Raw genomic sequence first — 27,324 nt, forward strand, 5'->3', positions numbered from 1 at the left:
TTGTGCAAAGGACTGCGGCCTATTATGAGTGGATTACAGCAGCAGGACAGAGGGAGGGTAAGCTGGGAGCAAGAGTAAGCTTGGTCCTATGGAATGTAGCTACATCATGAGTGTGAAAAAATGCACATTTAAACAAACAAGCAAGCAAAAAACTGCTTTTCTCACAAAAAGGATTTGGTGAAGGAATAATAACTAGACAGACAGTGTTCTGCCAGTGAAATAGCAGCATGGCAGAAAGTACAGTCAGGGTGTGATGGTGAGAGGTTGGATGTGCTGATTACCTTCAGCTTCACAACCAGGGTTCAGTTCCCAGCTCATGAAAATAAGCTTCCTACTGCGAGAGAAGATTATTATTATTTTATTTAACAATGACCAAAACCTTCATCAAACTGCCTTAGTTATCTAAACTCAACATTAGATACACCAACTGATCTAGTTATAGTGCCCAGTAGTGCCCCCAAGTCTTTTAACTTGTGAAATGTGCCAAATTTTTAAATATCAACAGTGAACCAAGTTTGCTATTCTGGAGCCCAATAGAGTGCTGAACACACACGTGTTGAAACACATCACGTGTAAACATCCTGGAACAAACATCCTGGAACATTATCTTAAGCCTTAGCTTAAGTAGGAAAACAGATCTTTTAGTGAAGACAGTGAAGAACACTCCTTCCAACAACTGTGGTCCATCACCTGTGGAGAGAAGGTTACAGGATAAGCACTGGGCTGAGTGGAGAGGGACAGGTTGGGGAGTGACAGTTGAAGTTTAAAGGGTGTGTGAGGTCAGGGTTTTGTCTTGTTAAATGTAAACAGGCTGCTCCTGGGCGGTCAGCAGGCGGTACATGGCTGCAGGCATCGTCTTCATGTGGATCTGAGACAGTCAGAAACAGAACAAAATATTCAGTTCATGGAATTATTAAAAGTAAATCTTACACTGTGAGTACACCAGTAGGTCACCAGTCTTTTGGCAGTGCTCAGAGTCTAATACACAATCACTGTAGTTAAGCTTAAAACAGAAAAATACGCTTCAACTGGCGGCTACACACATATAGCATGAGTGAAACACAAGCCATTACACAGACTGTGTAGACAGCTGTATTGATTAAAATAGAAACGTATCTGTTCCGTCAGACATAAGTGAGACGGGCGGCTGAAAAAGGCAACTGAAAGATTTTCTGTGTAGATACCAGGCCCAGAAATCCCTCTGGAAACTAGTAACTGCCACAGTCCCTGCTGTAGTGGCTAACATCACCTTCCTACTGTGTAACATCAATTCTTCTCATGTTCTGCCTTCTTCTTTGCTCCCAAGAAACAAAACACTTCGTTCTGATGTCTACTCTCCTTTTGCAGATGGTAGTGTGTTAATTTGGCTGTTCTAAAGTTCTACTCCATGACTCAAAACTGTGATACACTGCGAACTGTGAGTTTTGTGATCCGTTGAACCCCTAATCTCTTCCTGTCCTCTGCATCTTCCTCTGTAAAGCCAACCACCTGCATGCGTTCCCTCACCATGTCCATAAAACTTCCTCTTTGGCCTTCCTCTTTTCCTCTTGCCTGGCAGATCCAGCTTCATCATCATTCTCCCAACGTAACCAGCATTTCTCCTCCACACATGTCCAAACCATTTCAGTCTCGCCTCGCTCGATTTGTCTCCAAACCGTCTAACCTGAGCTGTCCCTCTAATATACTCATTCCTGATCCTGTCCATCCTCATCTCTCTCTCTTAGCATCTTCAACTCTGCCACCTCCAGCTCTGCCTCCTGTCGCATTCTTCTCCATCCACTCCACCCTGTCTGCACTCTCTTCCTCCCCTCTCTTCTGCACTCTCTGTTACCTTACCAACCACTAAACTAAAGTTTGTCCTGAGGCTACTTCAAGAAGAAATTTCATTGGGGCATTAAAATCAAAAAAGTCAATTAATCTCTTGCCAATCTGACCATTAGACTTTAAGTAATCCCTGTGAGCAAAAAGCATCAGCTTCGGACTGCCCTGAACATTCGGTTTCCAACGTTTGGTCTGCAGCTCTTCATCAAACATCATCATCACTGTGGCTGTTTCTGCTTGTACTATTTCTCCCTGCATTATTTATAACTGATCTGCTGAACAAACAGGTCCAAATATCTCCATATCTTGTTGTTTCAACCAGTTTTTAGCACCACTAATGAAGCTCTGCTAATTCAGTGATGAACATGTTTAATTTCCTGTAAATTCTTCGCAATAAGAGTCCCCCTTTATTTAAAGCTTTTAATATGAAGCGGCAAAAGCAGAAAATGTTGCCTTTTCATCAGCAGTAACTTAATACGACTCTGATACGGCTGCCCCTCACTAGGCTTCCTGAAGCCGGCCAATCAGAACAGAGTGGGCTCATCGGGGGACGGCAGTAAAGAGAGAGGAGCTATAACCGCCTGTTAAGAGACAGAGGCTGAACTGAAGGGCTGCATAAAGGGCCAGTATAAGATAAATAAGGAGTTCTTTGAACTGTGAATCATGCATAGCTACTCTAATGGAGTCCCAGAGTAAAAATATAGAGCTACAAATGAGCATAATAGGTCCCCTTTAATACTGTGGCATTGGACAGGTAAGGAAGAAATATCGATAAAAACCTGCATTACTGCCTGGCCAGTACTTGTTGAGATACACATTTTGCTCTGAAGCAAAGAGTTAAATGCACACAATGACTGCATGACGCATCCATGATGCATCAGCCTCTTCTGCTAAATTTAAATTCAGTGGTAAGAAAATCTGTACAGTGACATCAGCTAACTGCTCCCAGTGTGCTCATGTTTACCAACCCAGCTGGCCTCTTACAGTATCCTTTATACCAAAAGGTCTAGTCATATATTAGGCTGTAGAGCTGAATTACTGCTGCTTACAAGACAGTTGAAAAAAGTCATATTTTAGTATTTACATAAATCAAATCCCTCTTTTTTTGTCTTCCTGCAGAATGGTTTTGACTACTCATTAGGTTTGTACATATCTAGTTTGATAGAGCACAGTTAGGTTCATTCATTGGCCATGGTTTGTCATTAACTGGCTCTGTTTTATTTCGCCATTTCAGATGTACGAACATATATTAATTCAGTTAAAGTTACTAAAGCTAATTACAACCATAGAGACATTTTGAACTCTGCTGACCTTGAGGCCCTCCACTGGGAGGTCAGGATGTTGTTTGAAAGCTTGCACTAAATATTGAGCGGCTTACACTGGCTGCACTGGCATGCACCTATGGGTGTCATATAACTGCTGTTGCTGTTTATAACCAAGCAAAGAGCACAGTTGCAAGTCTTTGCTGAACAGCCAATTAGGAGACATCTGATGTTTCTTCTGCTCAGCAACTGAACTGTGTCATTCACTGCTAATACTGCTGATAATCATATGGCCATAAAGTGCAAAAATTCATGTAACTGTCCTTAGACTTTTTTACAATTGAGGGGTGCTTACCAAAAGCCGTTTTATAGAAGTATGTGAAATTTTAGTTCAGTGTTTGTTATGTCTATGTCCAGTGTGGCGTCTCACCTCTCCCACAGCGTTGGACAGGATGTGGACAATTTTTTCATGGGGCGTGGCAACCACACTCTGGCTGTTGATCTCTATGATGCGGTGACCCACCCTGACACCGCCCCTTTCAGCAATGCCTCCACGCATAAGGCTACAGATCTGTTGAAGGGACAGGGAATAGTCTATCCATCTGATTTTTAATCAAACTATTTAATATGCAGGTATAATTTAACAAAAAAAAACAAAAAAGGATCAGAAGCAGAATCACACAGCTACCCACAATGCCATTCTGGACACTGAAACCCAGCTGGTAGCGGAGGTCTGGACGTCTGATGAGTACAGTGGTCACTGGGGGACATCTGACGATGTTCAGCTTGATGCGTGACTGGTTCTTGAGACCCTACACAAGGAAAAGATATGGCATCAGTGAAATGTCAAAAGGTGTACTTTGACAGATGATAAGAAGCCACTGATGGTTTTGGTATAAATACTTCTGTGGAGTTTTGATCCCTCACTGGCTTCCCACCTGCAATCACAGCATCTTTTCAAGAAATCTGGACCTGATGCCCCCTCATCCCATTTCCCGTTCTAAAATTCTGAAAAGGTAGTTGCCAAAGCAACTCCTAGAGGTCTTGTATAGTAACTGTGTTTATGAGGAATGTGAATCTGATTCTCGTCAGTGGAAGAATGTTGTTTTGGTTTTACTTGATTTAACAGCAGCATTTGACGTAAATGACCATTAAATTCTTATTGACAGATTTCTGGCTTTTCCAATTGACACAGCATCCATCTTTATATACAGTCTACAGTCTGAAGCCATTGACACAAGCGCTGAAAAACTGTTTGCTATGGTGTAGCTAGTGAACAGCTGCAGCTTATCTGGAGGTTACTGACCAGTAACAAGAGTAACCTAACTGTATTTTGTTGACACTCATTGTGCTCTTTAGCAGTTAGACTCCCCTCCAGCCCCACCCTCTACTCTTTTGGCCACACCCCTCATTTACTTAAAGCGAAAAGCCAAAGTGAAAATTGCGAAGGACAAATGGACAGAGGAAGAGTGAGTGAAAAAAAGGAAAACTTTAATAATTAGTTTTCTCTTTCATGTGTGTGAATGGTTAGTTTCCTCTGATGGGCAGGTTGGGACCCCTGTACCCATTCAGCATATGAATGTGTGTGAATGGGTGAATGTGATTCGTAGTGTAAAAGCGCTTTGAGTGGTCGGAAGACTAGACGGGCGCTATATAAGTACAGTCCATTTACCATTTACCATTTCAGTTTTTCTTTTAAATGTTTTCATTTGCATTTTCAATTGCACATTTAAATTTCAGCTTTTGATTTAAGCATTTACATTGAGACTTTTCTATTCTACATTTAGGATTTCATTTTCAAATTGCCATTTCACAATATCAATTTGTCATTTCAATATCCAATGTCCTTTTTCAGTTTCCCTTCTCTTGTTAACATTTAATTATGGTCTGATTATCCTGAATACTAAATATACAAGAATAATGATATCATGCACATACCTTGATGATACTCTGGCAGGTGGACAGTGGCAGTCCCACCAGACTGGTCCCATTAATGGACATGATCTGATCTCCTATGTTCAGTCTGCCAGACCTCTCAGCTGGCCCAGCATGCATCATGTTAGCAATGATGACAGTAGGCAGGATGGAACCCCACCCGCTCTCCACAATGACCACACCCAGAATCTCCCCCTTAGCTTTCTCTATGAACACCTGAGGAGGTCACAGCAGCCAGGCCAAACGCACATAGAAACAACACAAAACAATTTTAGTTGACTTTTCAGCTTGCTCATTACATTTTCCACATTGTGATGCAAAAACATATTAAATAATATAAAATAGTGTAGTTGTAGTGATTATTTCATTGTGTAAAGCCCCTTTCACACATGCAGTCTATCCCTGAAATGGAACATTTCCTGTATGGGATCATGTATGAATGGGAGCAGGGATCGATATTCAGGGAAATTTGTACTGCCAATTTTCCACTCAAGACCTCGTAACATTTCAGAGAAAATGCCGGCACAGCTGTGTTGTGAATGAAAGCAGTAAGACTGTGGGACAAGCACGTAAAGGGTTACGTCAGTCTGATGAAAAATCCTTTCATGCGGAGTGAGCAAACTAATCACAAGACTTGATGTGTGGGTGATATACTACGAGTTGGGTTGGTTTTGGCTCATCTGTTTTCAACATGGCGGCCACATCACAAACTTTCTCATATTTACAGCTAAACAGTAATCTAAAATATGTTTCTGAAAACATTTGATCCAAGAAAAAAGCATTGCAGTAACAGAATCTTGATTCATATTTGATCAGGACTGAATAGTTTGAAAGTTTGATCTGAGTTTCATGAGTTTCGCCCTCTTCTCCTGTTGAATTTCATGGTGGTTGGCATCCATAAGTGTTGCATTACCACCATGTGCTGGACTGTCCCTTTCCCAAATTGATGAATGACTTTCCTATTTTAAGCAGTACATAACTTTTAATTCAGAACTGTATAAAAATGCTTGAGTGATACCCAGTCCTACTTACATCTTTGCAGTTCTCAGACTTGGAGAAGTGGATGAGGTCATCATTATACATGTCCTGGGTGTTGAGCAGGTCACTGTACTCCTTCTGGCTCAGGTCCTCAGGGTTAATGCCATTGGCCCGCAAGAATTCCTGGTAAGCCACACTGAAGGCCTGCCCGATGGACTGGGCAATCAACTGGGCCTAGACGTTGTAGTGAATCAGAGGGAGAGATGGAAGGTATAACATTTTTAAATTAATTGACATCATTATCTATATCATCTTACGGCTGGCTTTATGCTCTACAGATGACAATGACTGTCAGTTGGACTGCCACTTTGGTGCAGACTGAAACCTTGACAAATGTTGGATAGATTGCCATGAAATTCTGTATAGACGTCCATGGTTCCTAAAAGATAAACCCTAATTTGATGTTGATCTTCTGAGTTTTCCTCAAGCTCCATCATCAGGCTAAAACTTAAATTTGTTCAACACTTTGATTTATGACCACAAACTGTATCTGCCAAACTAATGACATTCCCATCAGCCTAAGCTGTACTTTAGAGGCGAGTGTGCTAATTAGCTGTGTTGGGGCTTGGTTAGGAGCAGGTTTGGTTATCAGCAATAACCAATAATTACCAAAGATAATTATTAATTATTTAAATCAATTTTAAAAAATTAATAAGATTTGCTTCTGCATGTCCCCACCCCTCCACCCTCTTCTCTCTCTCTCAACCCAACTGGTCAAAGCAGATGGCCGCCCACCTAGAGCTGGGTTCTGCTTGAGGTTTCTTCCCGTTAAAGGGGGATTTTTCCTTACCACTGTTGCCAAGGGCTGCTCATAGGGGAATTATTGGGTCTCTCTCTCTGTAAATTAGAGAGTACAGTCTAGACCTGCTCCATGTGAAAAGTGCCCTGAGATGACTTTTGTTGTGATTTGGCGCTATATAAATAAAAGTGAATTGAATTGAATTGAATTAATAACCCTGAGGTCAGGGACCAATAACCAAAGACATTAACATGCATAAGGTGAACAGTGAATGTTTGAATAAGATAGCTTCAGATAGCTTCACCCTCATAAGATAGCTTATTAATAAATACTTATTTTAATATTCTAAAATTAAAAGCATAATAAAAATAAAAACGGGATTTTTACACCTATTCCCACTTTTATTCAAATACAAAGAGAAATATAAATCATTTTACTGCCTCAGCAAGTGTGATAACACAACCAAGAACAAACAGCAAGCAACAATAGTACTTCCACAGTATTATCAGCAGCAACAACCGGACTCACGGTCCAACTTCACAACAGCAATAAAGCTTAAAACAACACACATATATATACAGCTGTATACATTTAGTAACCTATCTCTGCCCAGACTTAAGCCTCTTACTTGTATCACTTAAGGAAGCAAGTCAAGTGTGTTTCAGTCTGTCTTTTGGTTCCAGCTCGGTTCCTCAGGGCTCGGATGATGACAGGGGCTGTGTTCTTGCTCTGTCGGCGGGTTTTACAGTGGCTGAGCCTCAGCGGGGTTGCAAAGGAACAGCAGAGTCGACTCAGCTGAAGAAAAGTGGGATTATCCTTCTTCTTCACTTCTGCAGGAAAGGGTTAGAGCGCTGGGTTGCACAGTGGTCTTCTTTGGATCCAGTAATGTGCTCGGTCATACGCAAAGAAAATCTGTACTCGTCCAGCGAGGTTGAGATTGCGCTGCCTAGTTAGAGTTAACGTACGTACAGGAGTACTTCCTATGGTAGCAGTACCCACAGCTGGAAGCATCATTTTGGGAGTGTCTCAGGTGTTTATACCCTTGGTGAAGTCACGGTTGAGGACTGGGACCCCTTGTGGATTCCGGTGGGTCGCGTCCAATGGGAGCCGAGAGTTTGAATCTGCTGGATTTCACACCTGGGTGTGAGTTGAGAAAAGTGTGGTGCGAGCTGAGAAGATCTGTTTTCGACTCCTTTTGTTCAACTTGGCGCCGCTTCTTTATCAGGTTGTAAAGGTCCCTACAGGCTTCAGTCAGGCTTTATGACTGCTTGCAGGCCTGCCTTTGTCATGTACAAGTGGCGTATGAGGCACAACAGTTGTTAGCATGCTAACATGCTAAACTAAGATATGTTGGTATACATTATACCTGTCTAATTTAACATTGCTAAAAATACAGCCCATAAATACCACAATCTGTACAAAGAAGTTAGAGTACAGTCCCATTTTTATGAGATTAATATTAAAAAGGTTCCTCAGCTCATCATTCACTCTCTCAACCATCATCCGTTAACCATTATTATATGGAGGTTGTAATTAGGGAAGCACAATATTGGATTTTTGCTGATATTTGCCGATATTTCCAACTCACTGTGGCTGATTGCCGATGCTGATCCTGATATATGCACATATTTTTTTCCAGATGGCTGAGGAGACTATTATACGTGCAAGCATAGATTGTACTAAGTATGATCAAGAAAGACAATATATGAAGAAAGAATTTAGGAAGCCTGAAAACTTTAATGAACCTGCCAATTGGGTGGAGCAGTAGAGTTTTCATTGAGTTCATTAGACAGACAGACAATCTCTGGTCCACACTCCGGAGCAGAAGGTGGTGGTAATGCACCTAATACGCTCGTTACCGTTATAAACCAAAAAGATTCAGAATCACAAAACATGAAGCCTAAACTTTGTTATAATTATCCATCAGATGACCTTTATGTTAATGAAAATATGATATCAGACATGGATTTTAACAAAGATTTCTATAATAATGCTTAGATATGCCAAGATGCTGACAGGCTGTTCCTTCTGTTCAAATCATTTAACATCATAGAACTTGGACTCACATCCTCAGACTCAAACACGTGGCATATCATCTTGTACTGGCGCTTGTTGTCTTGACCAAGGTCTGAGGCCTCAGCATTCTCATGCGAGTCGGGTCGAGGCATCCGGCGCCTGGCCATCAGAACCACGATGTTACCAATGTCTGCAATGTAGGAGATGGTCCGCAGAGGGTGGTCCATCATGGTCTCCTGGAAGTCACAGAACCATAACCGTCACACTTAGATACAGCTCATGAAAAGGACTGTATAAGTCTATATTGGAAGTGATATTAGATTTTTGGTCAAAGCTGAGTTCTTATTGTGTTCATTCTCATTGTTCCCATGAATGCAACTTGAATGAGCACTTCTCCAAAATCTTTTTCCCTTTACAGTTTACCAATCTTTTTACTTGGTAGCAAGCCATTTGCACAATTTCCACATCAATTTTTTTTTCTTACATGTGTGCCCCAAGGGCCTCCATACTAATCAGAAACAGAGGGAGATACCATGTGTCTGACTTCATCACAACCTAGTCATGACAAGCTAAAGATAATCTAAGAATGCTGATATAGTTATTTTTAAGTACAGGTACATGTTCACGTGCACTTTCTGCCTTCCACTGAAGCTTTGATTGTGGGTGTCTTCAGAAACTAATTCTACGTGTCTGTAACATGCTATTAAGCTCATAAACAGTGGGGGCAGTATATCAGGATGTAGAGTCAGCAGCAGACTTAAAACTTTGCACAATTGTTTTGTTTTGATCAGAGATTTATATTATGTTTTTTACCAAGGCACTGATGCTTCTTCTGCTGTGATCTCAGCATAAACAATACACAAACTTTCTTGAGTGTCGACATATTTAGTTGTGTTTATGCTGTGAAAAAGTGGATGTTCTTCAGAAAGATATTGTTGGCCAGTAATTCACCCTCTATCTGCCCTTGTGGAAGTATGAGATGCATATGCGTTGGTAGAGAGCAAATGCAGGTGAAACAGCCATTACTGTATCACCTACTGTTAGCAGATTAAAGGCTATGCATACCACTTGAATAACTGATTCAGTTATGGATGATATTTATATCAAGAGCTTATTATAATTACTCTACTGACAGCTATATCACTGTATTAGCATGGATTTTACTCAAACTGATGTTGCAACTGGTTGTTCTGTTTAGATATTTCAGAGGTTGGTTGTTGTGGCCTGCTTTATTACCTGACCAGACAGTATTTACTCCCTAAAAAACATGGTAGCATAACCATACCAAGAAAGCTGACAAAGATCTGACCTGAACCCTAATCAAACTGGGTAGTTCACTTTTTAGCTGGTTAGCAGCACAGGCTAACACTATACCATGTGAGATGCAGTGCCTGTACTTGCGTACAGTACCTTCAGTCAGAGTGATTACCTGGGAGTCAGCGTTGAGCACTTTGATTCTCTGGGTGGAGATGAAGAGATCCACCTCTGTCATGGGCTGAGGCTCACCCTCAGGGGCCTACACACATTCATGAAACATACAGACATAAAAAAGCCAAAACTTTAGTGAGCAGATGTTATGAATAAACAGACGCAGCTTAGAGGTCAGTACATCAGATGTCTCATTGTGACCAGAGCACATAGTGAAAGAAAACACTGATGAAACAGCTGCTAAATTCACTGAGCCTTTTAGTCCATAAACTCCATCTTTTACTCTTTGACAAGAGAAAATCATGGAAACTCCACAGTTAACTATAACAACTCCTGATACTATTATTGTTTTTGCTTGTTTTGGCTCATTTACTACACTGTCACCAGCACAATCTTATTTTTTTATAGCATTATTATCAATTTAATTATCATGACTATTTCAGGTCCATTGACATCAAGGTGAATACATTTAAAGGCTTTGCTATTTTCATAGATATTTCATAGATAAAGAACTTATATAAACATAGCACAACAAGTAAGGAAATTTGTGTTTGGTAGATTATTTCTTTGTTGTAACAATGCTTCTTGGCAATAAATCTTATACCGTTGGAAAGCCTGTTTATTTCCCTTTTAAATGGTGCCAAAAGGAACATGCATTTGTGGGATGAGCAGCAGAGCTGAGTATGTGGCTTGCGCCCATGAAAAATTTGCCAAATCCCCTCTGCCAATGCTAAACAGCTTATTTTGCTGTTGCTACTGGCTCTTGTGGTACCCCCGGGTTCATAGGGTCAAAGTGTGGAGAAGACGCGGAGAACACTATGCTGATTGCTGCACCGATAGAGTAACATCTTTTGGTGGAGGCAGTGTGATGGTGTGGGGCGCCATCTCCCTCACTGGAAAAACTAGGCTTGTCATAATTGGAGGCAATCTGAATGCAGAAACACATCGAGATGAGATTCTGCAACCAGTGGCAATCCCATATCTCCACAGTCTGGGACCGAACTCTGCACATCCTCCAAGATGACAACGCTCGCCCCCACAGTGGGGTTTATCAGAGACTACCTCCAGAATTTGGGATGGGGGAGGATGGAATGGCCTGCCAGCAGTCCTGACCTCAACCCCATTGAACACTTGTGGGATCAGCTTGGGCGTGCTGTTCGTGCCAGAGTGATCAACATAACCACACTGGCTGACTGGCGACAAATGCTGGTTGAAGAATGGGATTCCATCCCACAGCAGTGTGTGACCAGGCTGGTGACCAGCATGAGGAGGAGGTGCCAGGCTGTTGTGGCTGTGTATGGTTCTTCCACACGCTACTGAGGCTCCTGTTTGTTAAATGAATAAATTGTTAAATTGCCAATATGTCTTGTTTCTTCAAACTTCAATCATCCAATCCACCAAACAATGTCAATGGCAGAATAAGCTGTTTGGCATTGGCAGAGAAGATTTGGCAAATTTTTCATGGGTGCAAGCCACATTCTCAGGTCTGCTGCTCAACCCACAAATGCATGTTCCTTACAGATGTGGGGAACATGCAAAAAAAAGGGAAATAAACAGGCTTTCCAACGGTATATGATTTATTGCCAAGACACACTGTTACAACAAAGAAATAATCTACCAAACACAAATTTCCTTACTTTTTGTGCTATGTTTATGTAGCTTCATTCAACTTTATTCACCTTCACTTAGCTTTTGCTACATGTCATGTCATCAACATTTACTAGGTTTCTAAGTTTATTCAGGTTATTGACCTTTCAAAACTACAGACTGTGTCTGTCATTCTGTACTGGCTGTTTGTCCCGTTTCTTCCATAACACACCTTACAATACACAATCAGCTTAAATTAGGTCTATGTTACAATTAAATCATTTATATATGTTGATGAATAGCTGGACAGCTGAATAGCTCTGCATTAAGTAAATCTAGAACTTGTTATCATTAAACTACATTGTAATTACATTAAGTCAAGCTGAGCACAGCCACTGTAAAAAATGATCTTCATTGTGATAGAGTAAGTGATATATAGTGAAGTGATAGAAATGAAGTGACAGAGTAGATACAATAAACAGTAGAATAGTTTAGTGATATGAAGAGAAATTATCGGTCACCTAATTTAGTTTGATGAAATATGTTTGTCAAGGCAGCATTATCATTATCATTTGTGAACTACAATGAGGATTTAAAAATAATCTGAGCAACAGTCTGTTCATATGATGAGAGTTGGAGATTTACTCAAATATCAAGCGTATTATGATCTATTTTTCTGTCCAACTGTGTTACTTGTACATGTTGCAGATTTGTGAAATCATCCACCAATGTGCATGAAGATCTGCATTTCTTACTGAGTGTACTATCCTGGGTATGCATGAATGAATCGCTCCACCAAGATGTTTTCTTTCACTGTGCCTTTGGTTTATACAATGAGCAGGTACCTAGAAGTATACAAAAATGGAATGGAGGAATGTGTTCTCATCATGTTGGATTGACCATGAACTGTTGGCAGCAATCTGTAGTCTGAGGGAGAGCATGTGGGATTTTTTTGTAGTCACTCATACTTCCTGCTTGGTGTTGCAAACTGTGAAAGGTGCCAAACCACAGGAAACTATGGCAAGAGGAATCATAATTACCAGCTATATTTACAATAATGAAATTAATTCATCAAGAGCAAACCATTTCAAATTTATGTTTAATTTTAAATCCATAAACATAATTTTGAACACAGCATTACTCCCTGTGTGGCTAGCAGATACTGTATGAAGTACTGAAGTTAGCTTGAATATATGTCAGTTACAATGGTTTCCAATAGCAAACCCGGTTTCACAATATAAAAAAGTATCAAAACATCCAGAGAATCTTTTCAAACCACTGGTGCAGCATTATCCACCTCTATACTGTTCGTTATTATTCCCAGTATATTCCAGTTCTCAGGCAGGACCCTGTGGAGCTCATAAGCATGTGCATGGATATGAGCACATTAGGGCACCCACCTCCTGCTCTTCCATTGATCAGAAGTCCTACTCAGATATGCTCTGTTTAGTTTAGGATGTGCAGCCAATGAATGAGGACAGAGAAGTTCTCCTAACCAACAGAAGTGTACACAAACCATATTAGAGCACTCGCTTATGTTTCTAAGGAATGTTTTGGTACTTTTTTCTGCCATGAACACTTGTCAGTATTGGAAACCAATGTTTAATGACTGCAAATCCAATCTGCTTTCTCTGAAGAAGCAAACTACAGACATTTTGCTTCAACAATTCAAGTCTGCAAGATGTGAATATTCTATCTATGTATGATCTCTTTCATACCGAGGTTTTGAGTGAATTATCAAGTTTCCAGGATAGTGGTTAGTCTGCTGGCACATTAGTTAGATCCCTGATTCTCAATAATGTTCCCAGGACACATTGTGTGTGCTTTAATTATCTGCTCCAAGCAATATCTAAATAATGCTTAAAAAAATAATTAGCTATTTATGGACCCCACCAGTGTGTTGCATGTTTTAGTGCATTTGCTAAAAATCAAACTGTATTTTCTTTACAGATTGCTGAGAATTTTTAAGTGTGACCAAAAAAGTCTTGACAAAAGCAAAGACTTTAACATTGACTGTAGAAACATGATAGAGTACACTCCACTACTTCATGTATGGTAGTATTTTTAGAGTTGTATGTTTTTCCTCATTTCCTGGCTGCCACACATTCTTTCACATCACTATGCCATGAAAGCTGCACAATTTCTGCACAGAAATTAGTAACTTGTGTTGTCAAATTAATAATCTGTGCACATAAATTAACAGGGAACAACGTTAACAATATTGTCATTATTTTAACATACAGTATATTTAAGATATGTGAAAGATTACATAATTTCATACTTTTTTTTTTTTTTTAATCTAAAGTCACAATTGGCATTGCAAATGTATAGAAAAGTAGTTAATTCAGTATTTGTAGGCATGTAAATACCAAAACACAACTGCTAGCCTGCTGCTAACAATCTGACTGACAGCAATCTTTAGCTCCTACTGATATGGTGACTCGACAGTAATTTGAGGGCACAAATAAGGGATTCCTGTGCACAAGTTAATAGTTCAAAGAGCACTCTGATAGTAAATTATTACAGGTATACTGTACCAAGAACAATGCCAGGAAAGTAGGAAAAACCCTTTAAAATGCGAACTCTAAACACCTATCCCAGGAAAAAACATGTTATATACATCACAAAAGGAAGGTGACATTCATGCACACATAAAGAATCCCTGAAACCAAAATTTAAATTGCCATTTGAAACATGAGCAAACTGCAAAGGTTAGAATACTACAGGTTTTTAGTTGAAGCAGGTGATGTAAGAAAACTTGTGTTTCACAAGATTCAAAGTGCAAAGAGTAAAGGACAAAAGGAACAGTCCAACATTCTGGGAAACACACTTCTTGCTCTCTTACACCGAGTCAAATGACAAGATCAGTTTCATCTCTGTGTGTCAGCACAGAGACTGATTCAAAACATGTTTATTTCAGTTTAGCACACAGACTGAAAGCATTGCCATTTTCAGAGTGTTTTATATTATTTGGTTCATAGCATTTCAAAAGCCACACCTCCACCCCAGCACCCACCGGTAGACTCTGAGTCTATGTTCCCCTAAAGGCAAAGTTAGTATCGTCACTCCCCACTCCCTGCTGTGCTGAGCTTTGCACTTCCTTGAGTGGAGTGACAAGATATATATATCACTGTTGAATATATTCTGTATTCATATTATAATTCCATGAGTTGGCTGACTGAAATGATATTATTGCATTATTGTTCTCAGTTCTCATTTTAATGTTAAAGCTGGTTAAAATTCATTTATACTGTTAATAAACTACTGGGTCATTTAATCACCAATGATGTATAATATTTTGCAAACCAATTATACGTTAGTATGTAAAATTAAAGTAACTAGATATCAGTTAAAGTAAGTAATTCCAGTGAGAAGTAGCATGTAGCACAGTAACATAAAGTGGTCATACTCAACCTGGTCTCACAATCTGCATACAAATAACACGACTTTACACTTTCAAATTGTGTGCAGGGTGTTAATTGTATGTGGGATTAAGGTTAAACTGGTAAAAACCAGTTAACATGCCAGATGTGATGATGAAAATCTTGTTGAACACGTCCGGTTGGTGGTGTTTGGTTGGTTGGTGGTCTTGAACAGTGCTCTCCTGCTGCTGGGAAGGATTGGCGTATTATCTAGCCATCCACCCAACCCTCCTCCTAATAGGTCAAAAATAACTTTATAAAATAAAAGAAAGTGGCATTATATTGATGTCACTTCTTTGGGAAGGACTGGCGCAAAATTGGAGTTTGGCATATGCACTGCACGCAATTTGAAAGTTTACAGTGGTGTTATTTGTACGCAGATTGAAGAGACCAGGCTGTCATAAAATTGTACACACAGTAAGTGTATTTACTTTCCACTGGATATAGTGCCAACACTGATAAAGTTACAAAATAGAATTGTTGGAATGCACACTTATCACTACAGGGTGGTTTGTGGACATTCATGACCCACAAGGAATGAATCCTAATGACTTTGTTGATCCTCCTACTTTGCCACCAGCAGGTTGACAATTTTGGTTTTGAGAAAATTTGGTACATTAATGTAGACTTACTGAGCACTTCTATAAGCTATCTAATGCACTCCAATACAACAGCAATACAATACATCTGTCATAAATTCTTCCTCTTACTAATATTTTGTCCACTTAATTAACATACATGAGGGGTGTCAGATGTGGTCAGGTTTTCATTTTGTCAAATCATGGCCAAATACTTGCAAATCTAATGACATTCCCATCAACTTCAGCTGTACTTTGTTAAGTGCTAATTAGCAAACTAAGATGGTGAACATGTAAAAAAATATAAAAATATAAAAATTAACATTCTGATTGTGAGCACATTAGCATGCTGATGTTAGCATGCTGCTGTGCCTAAGTACAGCCTCACAGAGCTGCTAGCATGGCTGTAGACTCTTAGTCATGTTTTCACATCCCAGATCTCTGGACACACAGAGATAATTTGATATTAAATCTTGTCCTCTGATTCGATTCTGGGTAAGACAGCAGAACAGAGCATACTGTAGGACTGTCTCTTTATTTAATATTGCAATGGAATATGTACAGTCATACACTATCACTGCAAATACAGAATCATCACTGGAGTGAGAACACACTGAATACAACCACAAAATCAGTAAGACCTCACAGTGTCAGAGAGATTACAGCTGTTTCCTGCATCCAGCAAACTGGACCGCTTCCATGATGAGCAGTTGACATTACATCCAAAAGCTTGTGATGCTAAATAATGCTATTGGAACAAACTATAGAAATATCCAAATTGAGGAGGTAACAATATGTCTGATATGGAATGAAAAATGATGAGGGGACTGGAGATCCGAGAACGGGATCTAAGCAATGAACATCAGTTCCAACAATACAAAGCTGGTTGCTGGATTCAGGAAAACAAATCATCAGTGTCAGAATATTGAAAAGAACAAAACAGTGATCAACACAGACAGACACAGAAACAGACAGAGCCAAGCATAGGAAGAAGAAATGCTGTGCTCAGCAGTGTGGAGGATGAGACGGATATGTAGGTACTGCACCTTCTTCTTGTTCTGGGCTAATTTCTGGGCCGTCTGCCAGGCATGGAATAAAGCAGACAGGAGAGTAATGGGTTAGAGCAGTGCACAGGAAAGACTGACTGGATCACAACGGGGAGGCAGGAACTGGGGTTCAGTGTGTCACTGCTGTAGTCCCTGTGCAGGAGATTTTTGTGAGGTTGTGTTTTGTGGCTGTTCGGTTTGTGAAAACACAAAGTCACACTTCCAAGAGTCATTTTTCTCCTGCTGAAAGTCAGAGAAGAAAGCCTCATCAGTAACTCTGAAGTAGGAGTTTTTTAGTCTGGGTTTAACTTTCAGCGCAAGTGTTACAAGGGATTCAGAGAGACTTGATGGATACAGGCCCAGGCATCCAAAACTAGTCAGCCCAGCAGCAGCCCAAATCCAGTTCTTGCTGGACTTGTGATGAATGATGCAGCATATTTTGCCAAAAGTTGGCCTGAGAGCTGCTAGTTATAAACCTGGATCATTCTATGCCCCCAGTTTGGTAGTTATGCTATAGTGCTCGGTTGCCAGAGCACAGTCGAGTGCACCGACTCCCAGCCACAATCAGCCTGACAAGGTTGGCTAACTGGAAGGCCATGCAGTTGCAACGATTGTTATTAATTATGTATCTACAACATGAAATTTAAATGTTCATGGTATTACCGCAGCACCTCCCAGAGAGAGCTGATCAGTTCAGGTTATAGAAGGCTGCCTGGGTATTTTAAGATTTCAACAACCCCATCCCCTAAAAGGCAGGCTGATTAGCTAACATGGCGAAGCCCCTTCAACCTCTGACTGTCCCACGACTTAAACTAAAGGACTTCATTTGTCCTGATCACAATGTAGCTGTAGAGCACTTCCTGCCAGAACAGCCCAGCCTCAGCCAACACAGTCTGCCTATGAACAACTCCGGACTGGTACAGTAGGAACATTATGATGCAAGCACCCATTGAATGGAAAATGAGAAAGTGTATTTGCATTAGCCTTCTTTTACCAGCAGGTGTCTCTGTTGCTTTTGCTCCAAGAGGTTGACTGACTGTACAGCTCTATATCATCACACACTTGAACTCTTTTGTCCTCTTGGTGTGACAAGCTGCAGACTTCAGGGACTGGCTGCACAGAGACAGACTGTAACATTGGCTTACATCTATCAAACAATCAGATGTCACATAGACATTGATCAGCTGCACAGCTGTCTGGTGGGTGACTGTCTCAGGTAGGACTAATTCAATATGTCTAAATGAATACTTCAAACTGCTCAGCTCTGCTCACTCAAGCAGAAAATCTGTGGCTTCAAAATTATGTCATAATGTCAAGGTCATTTTATGAAATTTTGGTGGTGAGTGTAGCAATTAAAATATTTCATTGTCTCTACAGTAAAAGGAGCATCAAAGATCATAAAGTCTGAAAACATGGTACAAAAATTCAAGGAAAACATTTCAAAAGAAGAAAATCTCAAATCATGAGGAAGGTGACACTACTGGAATTTCTAGGGCTGCAACTAACATAAACATCAGAAAACTGGCCATCACAATTTCCAACAGGCCAAGGTGATCTTCTTTTGTCCAAAAAATACTTAACACTTAAACTATTGAATTTACTATAATGTTAAAACAAGGAAAATTTGAAAATCTTCACATTTTTGAAGCTGAAACCATCAAATGTTTGGCATTTTAGCTTGAAAACAGACTTAAACGAATAATGATTATCAAAAAAGTTGGTGATTATTTTTTATGTCAGTCAACTTGATTAATCCACTAATCATTGCAGCTATAAAAATTTCAAAGAGACTGTCTTCAGAATTGTCTTACATGTGGACTTCTGAATAAATAAATAAAAATCGCAACAAGTAGGCCTGAGGAGCTTTGTATGAAGAATCTAAAAGCATCTTTGGTCTTTTTTCTTCCTCAGTGCTGTCTGTAGTAACTCATAAGTGTTGTAAAATAAGGACTACAATTACAGTATGCCTACCCTCCATCAAACTGAACATTTATGCATGACAATTTGACACATTTAAGATCAAAAGTTTCCTCTTATACATGGCAGCCCTGGTGAACAGTCACCTCTGTTTGGAGGATAAACAGTGCATACAAACTGCTACAGGTGCCACCATGATCATTACCATGGAAACACAGATTTTAGTCCAGTAATAGCCTGGATGTAGGGTGGTTCAACTATTAAGATTCAAAATAGTCTTAAGTTTGGTCTGTTGCAGTCAACTAGGAACAAATCTAAGATTCACTAAAATCAAGAGAGTGGTCTAACATAGCTTTGACATACAGTGCTGCTTGAAAGTTTGTGAACTCTTTAGAATTTGCTCTATTTCTGCATAAATATGACGTAAAACATGATCAGATTTCTATGCAAGTCCTAAAACTAGATAAAGAGACATCAATTAAACAAATGAGAAAACACCTTACACTTTTTAATGTTAATTAATTGGGGAAAATGATCCAATGTAACATATTTGTGTGTGGCAAAAGTATGTGAACCTCTAGGATTATCAATTTATTTGAAGGGGAAATTAGAGTTGGGTGCTTCAATCAATGGAATGACAATCAAGTGTGAGTCTGAGAGGCCCTGCCTTATTTAAAGTAGAAACATCTGGGTCTTCACTATCAAAGTCTGAGCTTCACAACACAGGTTTGTTGAAGTGTGTCATGGATGAAACAAAGGAGATTTCTGAGGACCTTAGAAGAAGAGTTGCTGATGCTCACCAGGCTGGGAAGGGTTTCAAAACCATTTCGAAAGAGTTTGGACTCCACCAGTTGACTGTCAGGCAGATTATGTACAAATTGAAGATGTCCAACACCATTGTTACCCTCCTCAGGAGTCAAAAATCACACCAAGAACAGGCATGTAATACTCTGGGAGGCCACAAGGGACCCCAGAGTAACGTCTAGGACACTAAAGGCCTCTCTTGCAGTGGCTACAGTCAATGTTCATGAGTCCACCATCAGGAGAACATTGAACATCAATGGTGCGCATGGCAGAGTTGCAAGGAAAAATGCCACTTCTCTCCAAAAAGGACATTGCTGCCGTCTACAGTTTGCTCAAGACCACATGGAGAAGCCAAGAGGTGATTGGAAAAATGTTCTGTGGCTGGATGAGACCAAAATCGAACTTTTCAGCTTGAATGAGAAGCGTTTGTTTGGTGATGAGCAAACACTGCATTCCAGCATAAGAACCTTAACCCTCTCGTGAAACATGTTGGTGGCAGTATCATGGACCAGGACCAGTATCTCTGGACCAGGACAGCTTACAATCATTGAAGCAGCTATGAGTTCTGAGTTGTACCAGCACATTCTATAGGAAAATGTCAAGATATCTGTCTGCGAACTGAAGCTCAACAGAAAGTGGGTCATGCAGCAAGATGATGACCCTAAACACACAAGTCGCTCTACCAAAGAATGGTTTGAGCTGAAGAAAGATTTTGGAATGGCTGTGGAAGAACCTGAAGCGGGCAGTTCATGCAAAGAAGCCCACCAACATCCCTGAGTTGAGACTGTTCTGTAAAGAGGAATGGGCTAAAATTCCTCCAAGCTGATGTGCAGGGCTGATAAAACAATTACTGGAAAGGTTTGGTTGAAGTTATTGCTGTAAAAGGGGGTCACACCAGTTACTGAAAGCAAGGGTTCACATACTTTTGCCTCACACAAATATGTAAGATTGGATAATTTTCCTCAATAAATAAATGAAAAAGTTTTTGTTTTGTTTTATGTTTTTGTCTAATTTGTTTAATTGGGTTCCTTTATCTAGTTTTATGACTTGAGTAAAAATCTGATCATGTTTTAGGTCATATTTATGCATAAATACAGAAAATTCTAAAGGGTTCACAAACTTTCAAGCAGCACTGTATGTGTGTGTGTGTGTGTGTGTGTGTGTGTGTGTGTTTGGCTGAGGGCTCTATGTGTTTATCACAAGCTGAAAAATGCCTGAGTCACTGTCAGCTACAATATGGAACGATAAACAAGTGGTGGGAGGGTGGGGTGGTTGGGGCCCAACCGAGGACTCTGGTCATGTGACAGGACAGGAGTATGGGGGAGTGAAACAGTCACAGGTAAACACATGAAAATTAATATATATCCATACACATTCACTAATAAAGAGTGAAACTCTGTATGAAGATTCACATGACAAACATCATGCATTAGTTTATACATCTACAGTATTTTTACACTAGCCTGTTGAAGGTCAGTCATCCTGGGACTTTGTCAGCTTACTTTTATTTATATATCATTTAAAAGCTGTGTTTAACGCAAGTGTCAGTGTAACTGAAGCTTTTACACTTAAGGATCAAATAGATATTTCAGGATATCATGTTTTATGACATACATGCATACATGTTGAAAATAAGATAACATTTTATTTCACAGGTCCCTGTTTCCTAACAAATCTTTTTTTAAAATACTGAAAAGTACCAGAACCAGGACAGCCAGGTTCTATGAAAGCACTTACCCAGAGGCTGTTTGTGTCCTTAATTGTTGTGCTGCTTTGATTTTGTCTATAAGACAGTGTAAGCGTATATACAATGGTATAAATCTTAACTGGTTTGCGTTACTGATAGCATCCCTATAGGAAAGCTAGTTTTAGAAAAATTGAGACACTGTACAATTGGTACAGCTTTTGTAGTTCATTTCAGAAAAAAATCCTAGAAATTCTAAAGAAATTCTAAACCTGTAAAACTAAGTGTTACCAAAAAATAGTTAAAAATGGTTTGGTGTTTTAGTTTTCTTTGGATCTTTTAGTTTAGATAGATAGAGAGCTACAGAAAGATACAACTTGTTGTATAGTCATATACCAACAGAAAACAGAGTCTAGAATATGGCTTGAAGTACAATATGATGTCAAACTATAATATATAATCTGTTCATTTGGAACTAGTTAAAAGCCAGAATGCAGCAGTCTGAATAAGCTTGGAACATAAGAGACTTGACTGTGGCTTGCAAAAATACAAACACAATCAACTAACTTCACACCAGTGTGAATACTGCAGCATAGGAGTGTGTCTGAGTGCGTACTGTGTGTGTTTTTCACCTTGATGCGGCTGACAGCCTCCTGTGCCTGCATCATGCGGATGTTCTTGGAAGGCGTCTTATCTGATAGCAGCTGGGTGGAGCCCAGGTAGTTGGCTGCAAAGATGATCCCATCGATCAGGTCCTCTGGATCACATGGGCCTGGGACTGGAGGGAGGGAAGGATAAACACGACGAGGGAGGACAGCAGGAGGGTGGTTCAGTCTCAATATTTACCCGCTTTGAGCTTAAATAGAGAAAATATACCCCACTAGTGGCGCATGAAACACACACACACACACACATAATTTTAATCATGTAGGTTGTGATGTGTTCTATTTAAGCTACAAATCTTTTTGTTATAACAACATATGACAAGAAAGGTTTCTTGATATAACACAGATATGTTTTAATATATACAGTATGTTGCTATAGTGTGCAGTGCTTTAATAAAATGTTTCAGTAGTAAAGTTAGCTTTGTGATTCTGTGGTTACTGTATTCATTATTACTTTATATCAGAAATATCATAATAACAAAGTATAATTTTTTGTGAAAATTTATCTTTCAATATTGATACACACAACTACTGCTCATCTTTAGAAAGCATCCTAAAATTCACTAGCTTTCTTTGGCTTTTTCTTGATTTTATTATATAAAACACTCTCTCATAAGTGGTGAAACCAAAGCTAGAAAGTCGTCTGCAATGTTCAGTATTATTAAGCCATCCATAAACGGTTCTTACAATAATCTGCATCTGCAGTTGTAAAAGGAGACACGCATGTGGACAATTAAGTTTCCAGTAATATAAGGATGATGAATATTAAATTGAATGTAGTAGATCTATCATGGAAATTCCCCTGGAAATCAACAACTGCTTTGAAACTCAACACAACTAATTATACAAACCGTCTCAGAACTTCAAGACTACTTTGTACTTTGTACCAAATTACACAGTTTATTGACATACTGTAGGAGAATAAACATCAGCCAGAGAAATGTTCATTATAAAGAGAACCTGAGCGTGTGTGTGTGTGTGTGTGTGTGTGTGTGTGTGTGTGTGTGTGTGTTAGTCCATGAGATAAAGCACTGATGTAATGCGACTGATGAATTGAAATCTTTCCTCATCCACCTCCCCTGTTCCCCTCTCCCCCTCACGTGGTCTCTCTCCTTCTCTCTCTCTATTGGCGACTGAAGGTCTTGACATTTAGGAAATGCTGATGCAGCATTTACATCTGGCTTAGATCAGCATTGCAGTTAAATAAGCTGTGTGTTACCAGGTACTGTCAACTTACCAAACACTGACAGCAGGCCATCTTCAGGCAGAGGTTAAAAGACTATCCTCTATCATTTCTTCAGGATGCTTACCAGCATGTCACTGATATTGTGCCTGTCAGACTTAAACTGCAATCTGTGTGTCCACCTAATGAGTGTGGCCATTAATGTCTAAGCAATCTAACTATAAAGCAAGGACTGTCTGTCTGTCTGTCTGTATGTCCATCAAATATCTCAAGAACCGTTCATTCGATCTACTTCAAACTTGGCAGGTGTATTGCTGGGGAGCCAAGGAAGTGCAGTGACAAATCTGGTGAAATTTGGACATGCGACAGGTTTAATATTAATAATCTTTAAATAAATAAGTGAACAGCACTCTATGCAGCAGTGGGGCAGGGTTTCATGGCTCTAAGACTGCATGTCATGAGCACAGCCAGCAGTCAGAGCTATACAGCAAGTCAGAAAAAGATTTTTGCACATGGTCTGCTCTAAAAAGAGAGGTAAGTAGTGAAGAACAGTGAAAACGCAGCTTTTATTCACGAATGGACAGACTCTTAGGTTACTTCCTACAGGCAGTTCAAAACCAGTATGTCTCATATAAGCACAAATATACTCACTCTAATGATCTGAACTGAAGCCACAGAAAATAAATTATCTAAAAGCCAATATGATTGATTGACTTTACTTTAGGATGCACATTTTTTTCAAAAGCTCTCTGTTATGTATTTTATTTTTAATGAGGTATGTTTATTTGAAATGAGATAGATGACTGTGCTGACTACTGAGCTAAAACTTTACTCATCACCTCATTGCAGACAGACCCCTACCTATTTATACACCCATAACACAGAGACAGCACAGCATGTAACGTGTGGGGAAGAACTTCAAAGGTGATTCTTGCTTTGCACTTTTCATTTATTGCCTATTTTTTACAACCTAACTTTGTGGAAAGGAAAAGGTGAACAACAGGTTATGGACAGTCCCTTGGGGGCATTTTACGTGTGTCAGTAGCTTAGCTCTATCTCTGGGGAACATCCCCAACTCCAGGAGTGATGTCCAAATTAGGAAATGTGTGTCATGTAGCAGGTGGATGTGACTCCCCTTGTTGATACCTGCTGATAGACGTAACAGCGGAGCAGAGTGACATTTGTTTTGGTGTTTGGTTTTGTGTTTGGGGTTTTTCTGTGTTTTCTTTTTCCCCCTCCCTCTTTCTGTTTCTCTCCCTGGCGGTGTGTGTGCAGCTGAGGGTGTGGCTGGCTGAGCGGGGCCTTCACTACGAGGCACACCTGGTGCTCATCAGTCATCACTCCTGCCATAAAAGCCTGTCCAAGACACCACTCCTGTGCCAGATTATCCCGTTGCAGTCGGTAACTATGAGTCCCTGATGAGTTTTCCTTTTTTGTTATTTCGAGTATGGACTAACCTGAGTTTTCTTCCTGTGTATAGTTTTCCGGTGTGCCTCGCCTGCAGTCTCCAGTGCTACTGTTTTTCTCGTGCTCAGCCTCGGTGGATCTCCTGGTCAATTTGCCAACTCACATGCGACGCCAGCCAGCCCTCAGCCACCACCTCCAGCCTCTTGCCTTTTTTTCATTGAGATATTATTCTTTCAATAAACTACCCAAGAACTGTCCTTGCCTCTGTCTTTGCATTTTGGGATTGTAAAGGTAATGAAAGACCAAAGGGTTGGCTTATCATTTTAACGTGCAGAGTTGTGCAAGGATGATCATTTGCTTTGTTAATGTGTGCATGTCCTTGCAAGAAGGAATATGTTTTAGGAGGCCCATTCCTCTCTTTCCATTCTTGTTTAGGCTCAGATAAGGTAACATCCTGGGTCTTGGAGTAAACAGGACAGGTTAAGGGGTCAAAGGCCACATATAGGTTCGGGCTTTTGCTTTCCTGTGTCCTTGGGAGATGTGGTTCTTATCAAGCATACATGGGCATGTAAATGTATACACCGTGGCTGTTTGCCATTAGTTGTAATCCACAAGTTTGTATGATTTGACCAATCATAGATCTTTTCTCCGTTCCTTCTCTCACTATAATAGAATAGGTTTGCTCTTTGTTCGGTGAGACGAACTGATGCAAATCTTTGTCTTCTGTCTCCTTATTGTACAATAATATTTTTTAATCTTCAACCCAGCAGTGTTTTGTGTATTATTTCATATGTGTGTTTAGTGTTCTCAGACAATTTCCACAACAGGATCCAAACACCAAAACTTAAAACATAACAAGAAACACATGGTTTAGCGATTTCCATCTCTGATTTATCATATAGTGTACAGAAACTACAGTCTGCGTGTCCAGGAAAAATCTCTGGCCTTCAGTATTTAGCTGGAAGCATTATTACCATAAAATTAAGAAAAAAATAGATGTTTTTGCATTTAACAGCTCTTGGTTATTACAGAGAAACTACCATATGAGTTTCCATGTATGAAATCACAGCATGTGAACTAGAATTCTGACAGCTATTTTCTTGTAAATGTAAAAGTATTAAACTGAAATTGCCCTGTAAGTATTGTGGAAACATGAAACTAATATCATCTTATTTTTGTGAGCACATTATCCTATTATCACCTTTCTATTTGCCTTCAGTAACAGCTGTATTACCCTGTAATCACCCTGTTGGTCCAAGATAATGCTTGTATTTATAACATATTTATTTTACTTTGAATATTGTAAAATTAAAAATATATAATAATATCTTTAATGAAAGAGTGAGTGTTCCTGTAACTATCTTGAAGTACTCACCTTCTACATATGTGGGAAATGATGCAAGGCTTCTCCTGGACTATTAACAAAAAGAGAGGAGAATGTTAGGATTTCTCCAAACAATACTTCAACTTGATGAGTAAAAGCGAAAACTGAGGACAGTGTGTGAAATGCAGATAAATAGTGAAAAGTTGAACACACCTCTTTACTGGAGGGAGAGGATTCAAAGCTGTCATCCTGCAGCAGATGTCTGCTGGATGATTCTGCTCCAAGAGGAGAGGGTGAGCCTGAACCAGGAGACTGCAGAAAGAACAGGGGGAGAAAGCAGGGTACATTCTGTAAGGTGTAATTGTTATATCAGAATCAAGCAGCACTATCTTTATTTATTTATGTATTTATTGGCACCATGTACAGTGTTAAACATAAATGTTACCATTTGATGTACTGTACCAGAGTTAACTTATGGCTAATTTTCATCTGCAGTCCCCTCTGCAGGTCACAATTAAAACATATAACAGAATAATAACAAATAGTACGAAGCAAAGAACACACAGGACACATAATATAAAATACAAAGCTACACACAATAACACATCCCATACACCTACAATGTTAACTAGAAATTAATATTGTAAGCTTGTCAAATTAAAAGCAGGATTATTTGTGTTCATGAGAAGACCATGAGATAAAATGTAGAGTCAGAGGTAACAGAACTGAGCAGTTTTTAGCAGACTTTTTAATTTGGTTTTAAATGTACTGATGGAACTGCAGCTCTTCATATCATCAGGTAGGATGTTCCACTGAGTTGTGACTTTCACAGGGAACGCTGACTGTGCAAATGCAGTGCAATGAAATGGTATGGTACAATCTCATATAGAGGTTATTCTGGAGGATCTAATAGAACTTACTGAGTGAGTATACAGAAAGTCACATAGTGGAGGAGGGGCCAAACCATTTAAAATTGTATAAACTAGGCACAAATTTGAGAATAATCTAAAATTCTCAAATCTCAGTAATTTTGATGCTCACATGTACCCACAATGCTGTAGAATCACCTAGGTTGGGAGAGCATGTTTTGGAGCGACATCACAGACTTTTTTCTGCTCTCTGGTCAGCATTCACACTCACAGCCAGCTCATCAGTTCAACTCTGCTGTTTACTCACTCCGTCTTATGCGGAAGCCTTTTCTGGGCTTCACTCATGACTGATGACAGCTATATGTGAGTGTCCTGATGCATGAGTGTCTAAAGCCTGTGTTCTCCAAAGGTTCTGTAAACAGTCCTGCTTGAAAGTTTGTGAACCCTTTAGCATTTGCTCTACTTCTTCATAAATATGACCTAAAGCGTGATCAGGTATTTACACAAGTCCTAAAACTAGATAAAGTGAACCCAATTAAACAAATGACAAAAAAAAATGTTTTCATTTATTTATTGAGGAAAATGTTACTTACTTATTA

General features: G+C 39.6%; 1 protein-coding gene and 1 long non-coding RNA gene across 3 annotated transcripts in view; one reads left to right on the plus strand and one right to left on the minus strand.

Annotated features, from left to right (window-relative positions):
• Positions 1–338: 338 nt before the first annotated feature.
• Positions 339–27,324, minus strand: part of apba1a (amyloid beta (A4) precursor protein-binding, family A, member 1a) — an 82,652-nt gene continuing 55,666 nt past the window's right edge. The window contains exons 4-14 of one of the 2 annotated variants that reach the window (XM_044363563.1): positions 26,070–26,168; positions 25,908–25,947; positions 21,910–22,055; positions 16,873–16,905; positions 10,241–10,327; positions 8,862–9,047; positions 6,051–6,230; positions 5,022–5,234; positions 3,776–3,895; positions 3,514–3,654; positions 339–868 (exon numbers count right to left, since the gene is read on the minus strand). In XM_044363563.1, the coding sequence (XP_044219498.1) occupies positions 797–868; positions 3,514–3,654; positions 3,776–3,895; positions 5,022–5,234; positions 6,051–6,230; positions 8,862–9,047; positions 10,241–10,327; positions 16,873–16,905; positions 21,910–22,055; positions 25,908–25,947; positions 26,070–26,168 (1,317 nt within the window). In that variant the 3' untranslated portion in view covers positions 339–796. The remainder of the gene's footprint in view (positions 869–3,513; positions 3,655–3,775; positions 3,896–5,021; positions 5,235–6,050; positions 6,231–8,861; positions 9,048–10,240; positions 10,328–16,872; positions 16,906–21,909; positions 22,056–25,907; positions 25,948–26,069; positions 26,169–27,324) is intronic. The other variant, XM_044363573.1, reaches the window with a different exon arrangement.
• Positions 24,334–24,789, plus strand: LOC122990290. The gene is made up of 2 exons (XR_006405299.1): positions 24,334–24,526; positions 24,606–24,789. It is a non-coding gene; the product is annotated as an uncharacterized LOC122990290 (long non-coding RNA).

The sequence above is a fragment of the Thunnus albacares genome, chromosome 2, assembly GCF_914725855.1.
Source record: "Thunnus albacares chromosome 2, fThuAlb1.1, whole genome shotgun sequence".
Taxonomy (NCBI): domain Eukaryota; kingdom Metazoa; phylum Chordata; class Actinopteri; order Scombriformes; family Scombridae; genus Thunnus; species Thunnus albacares.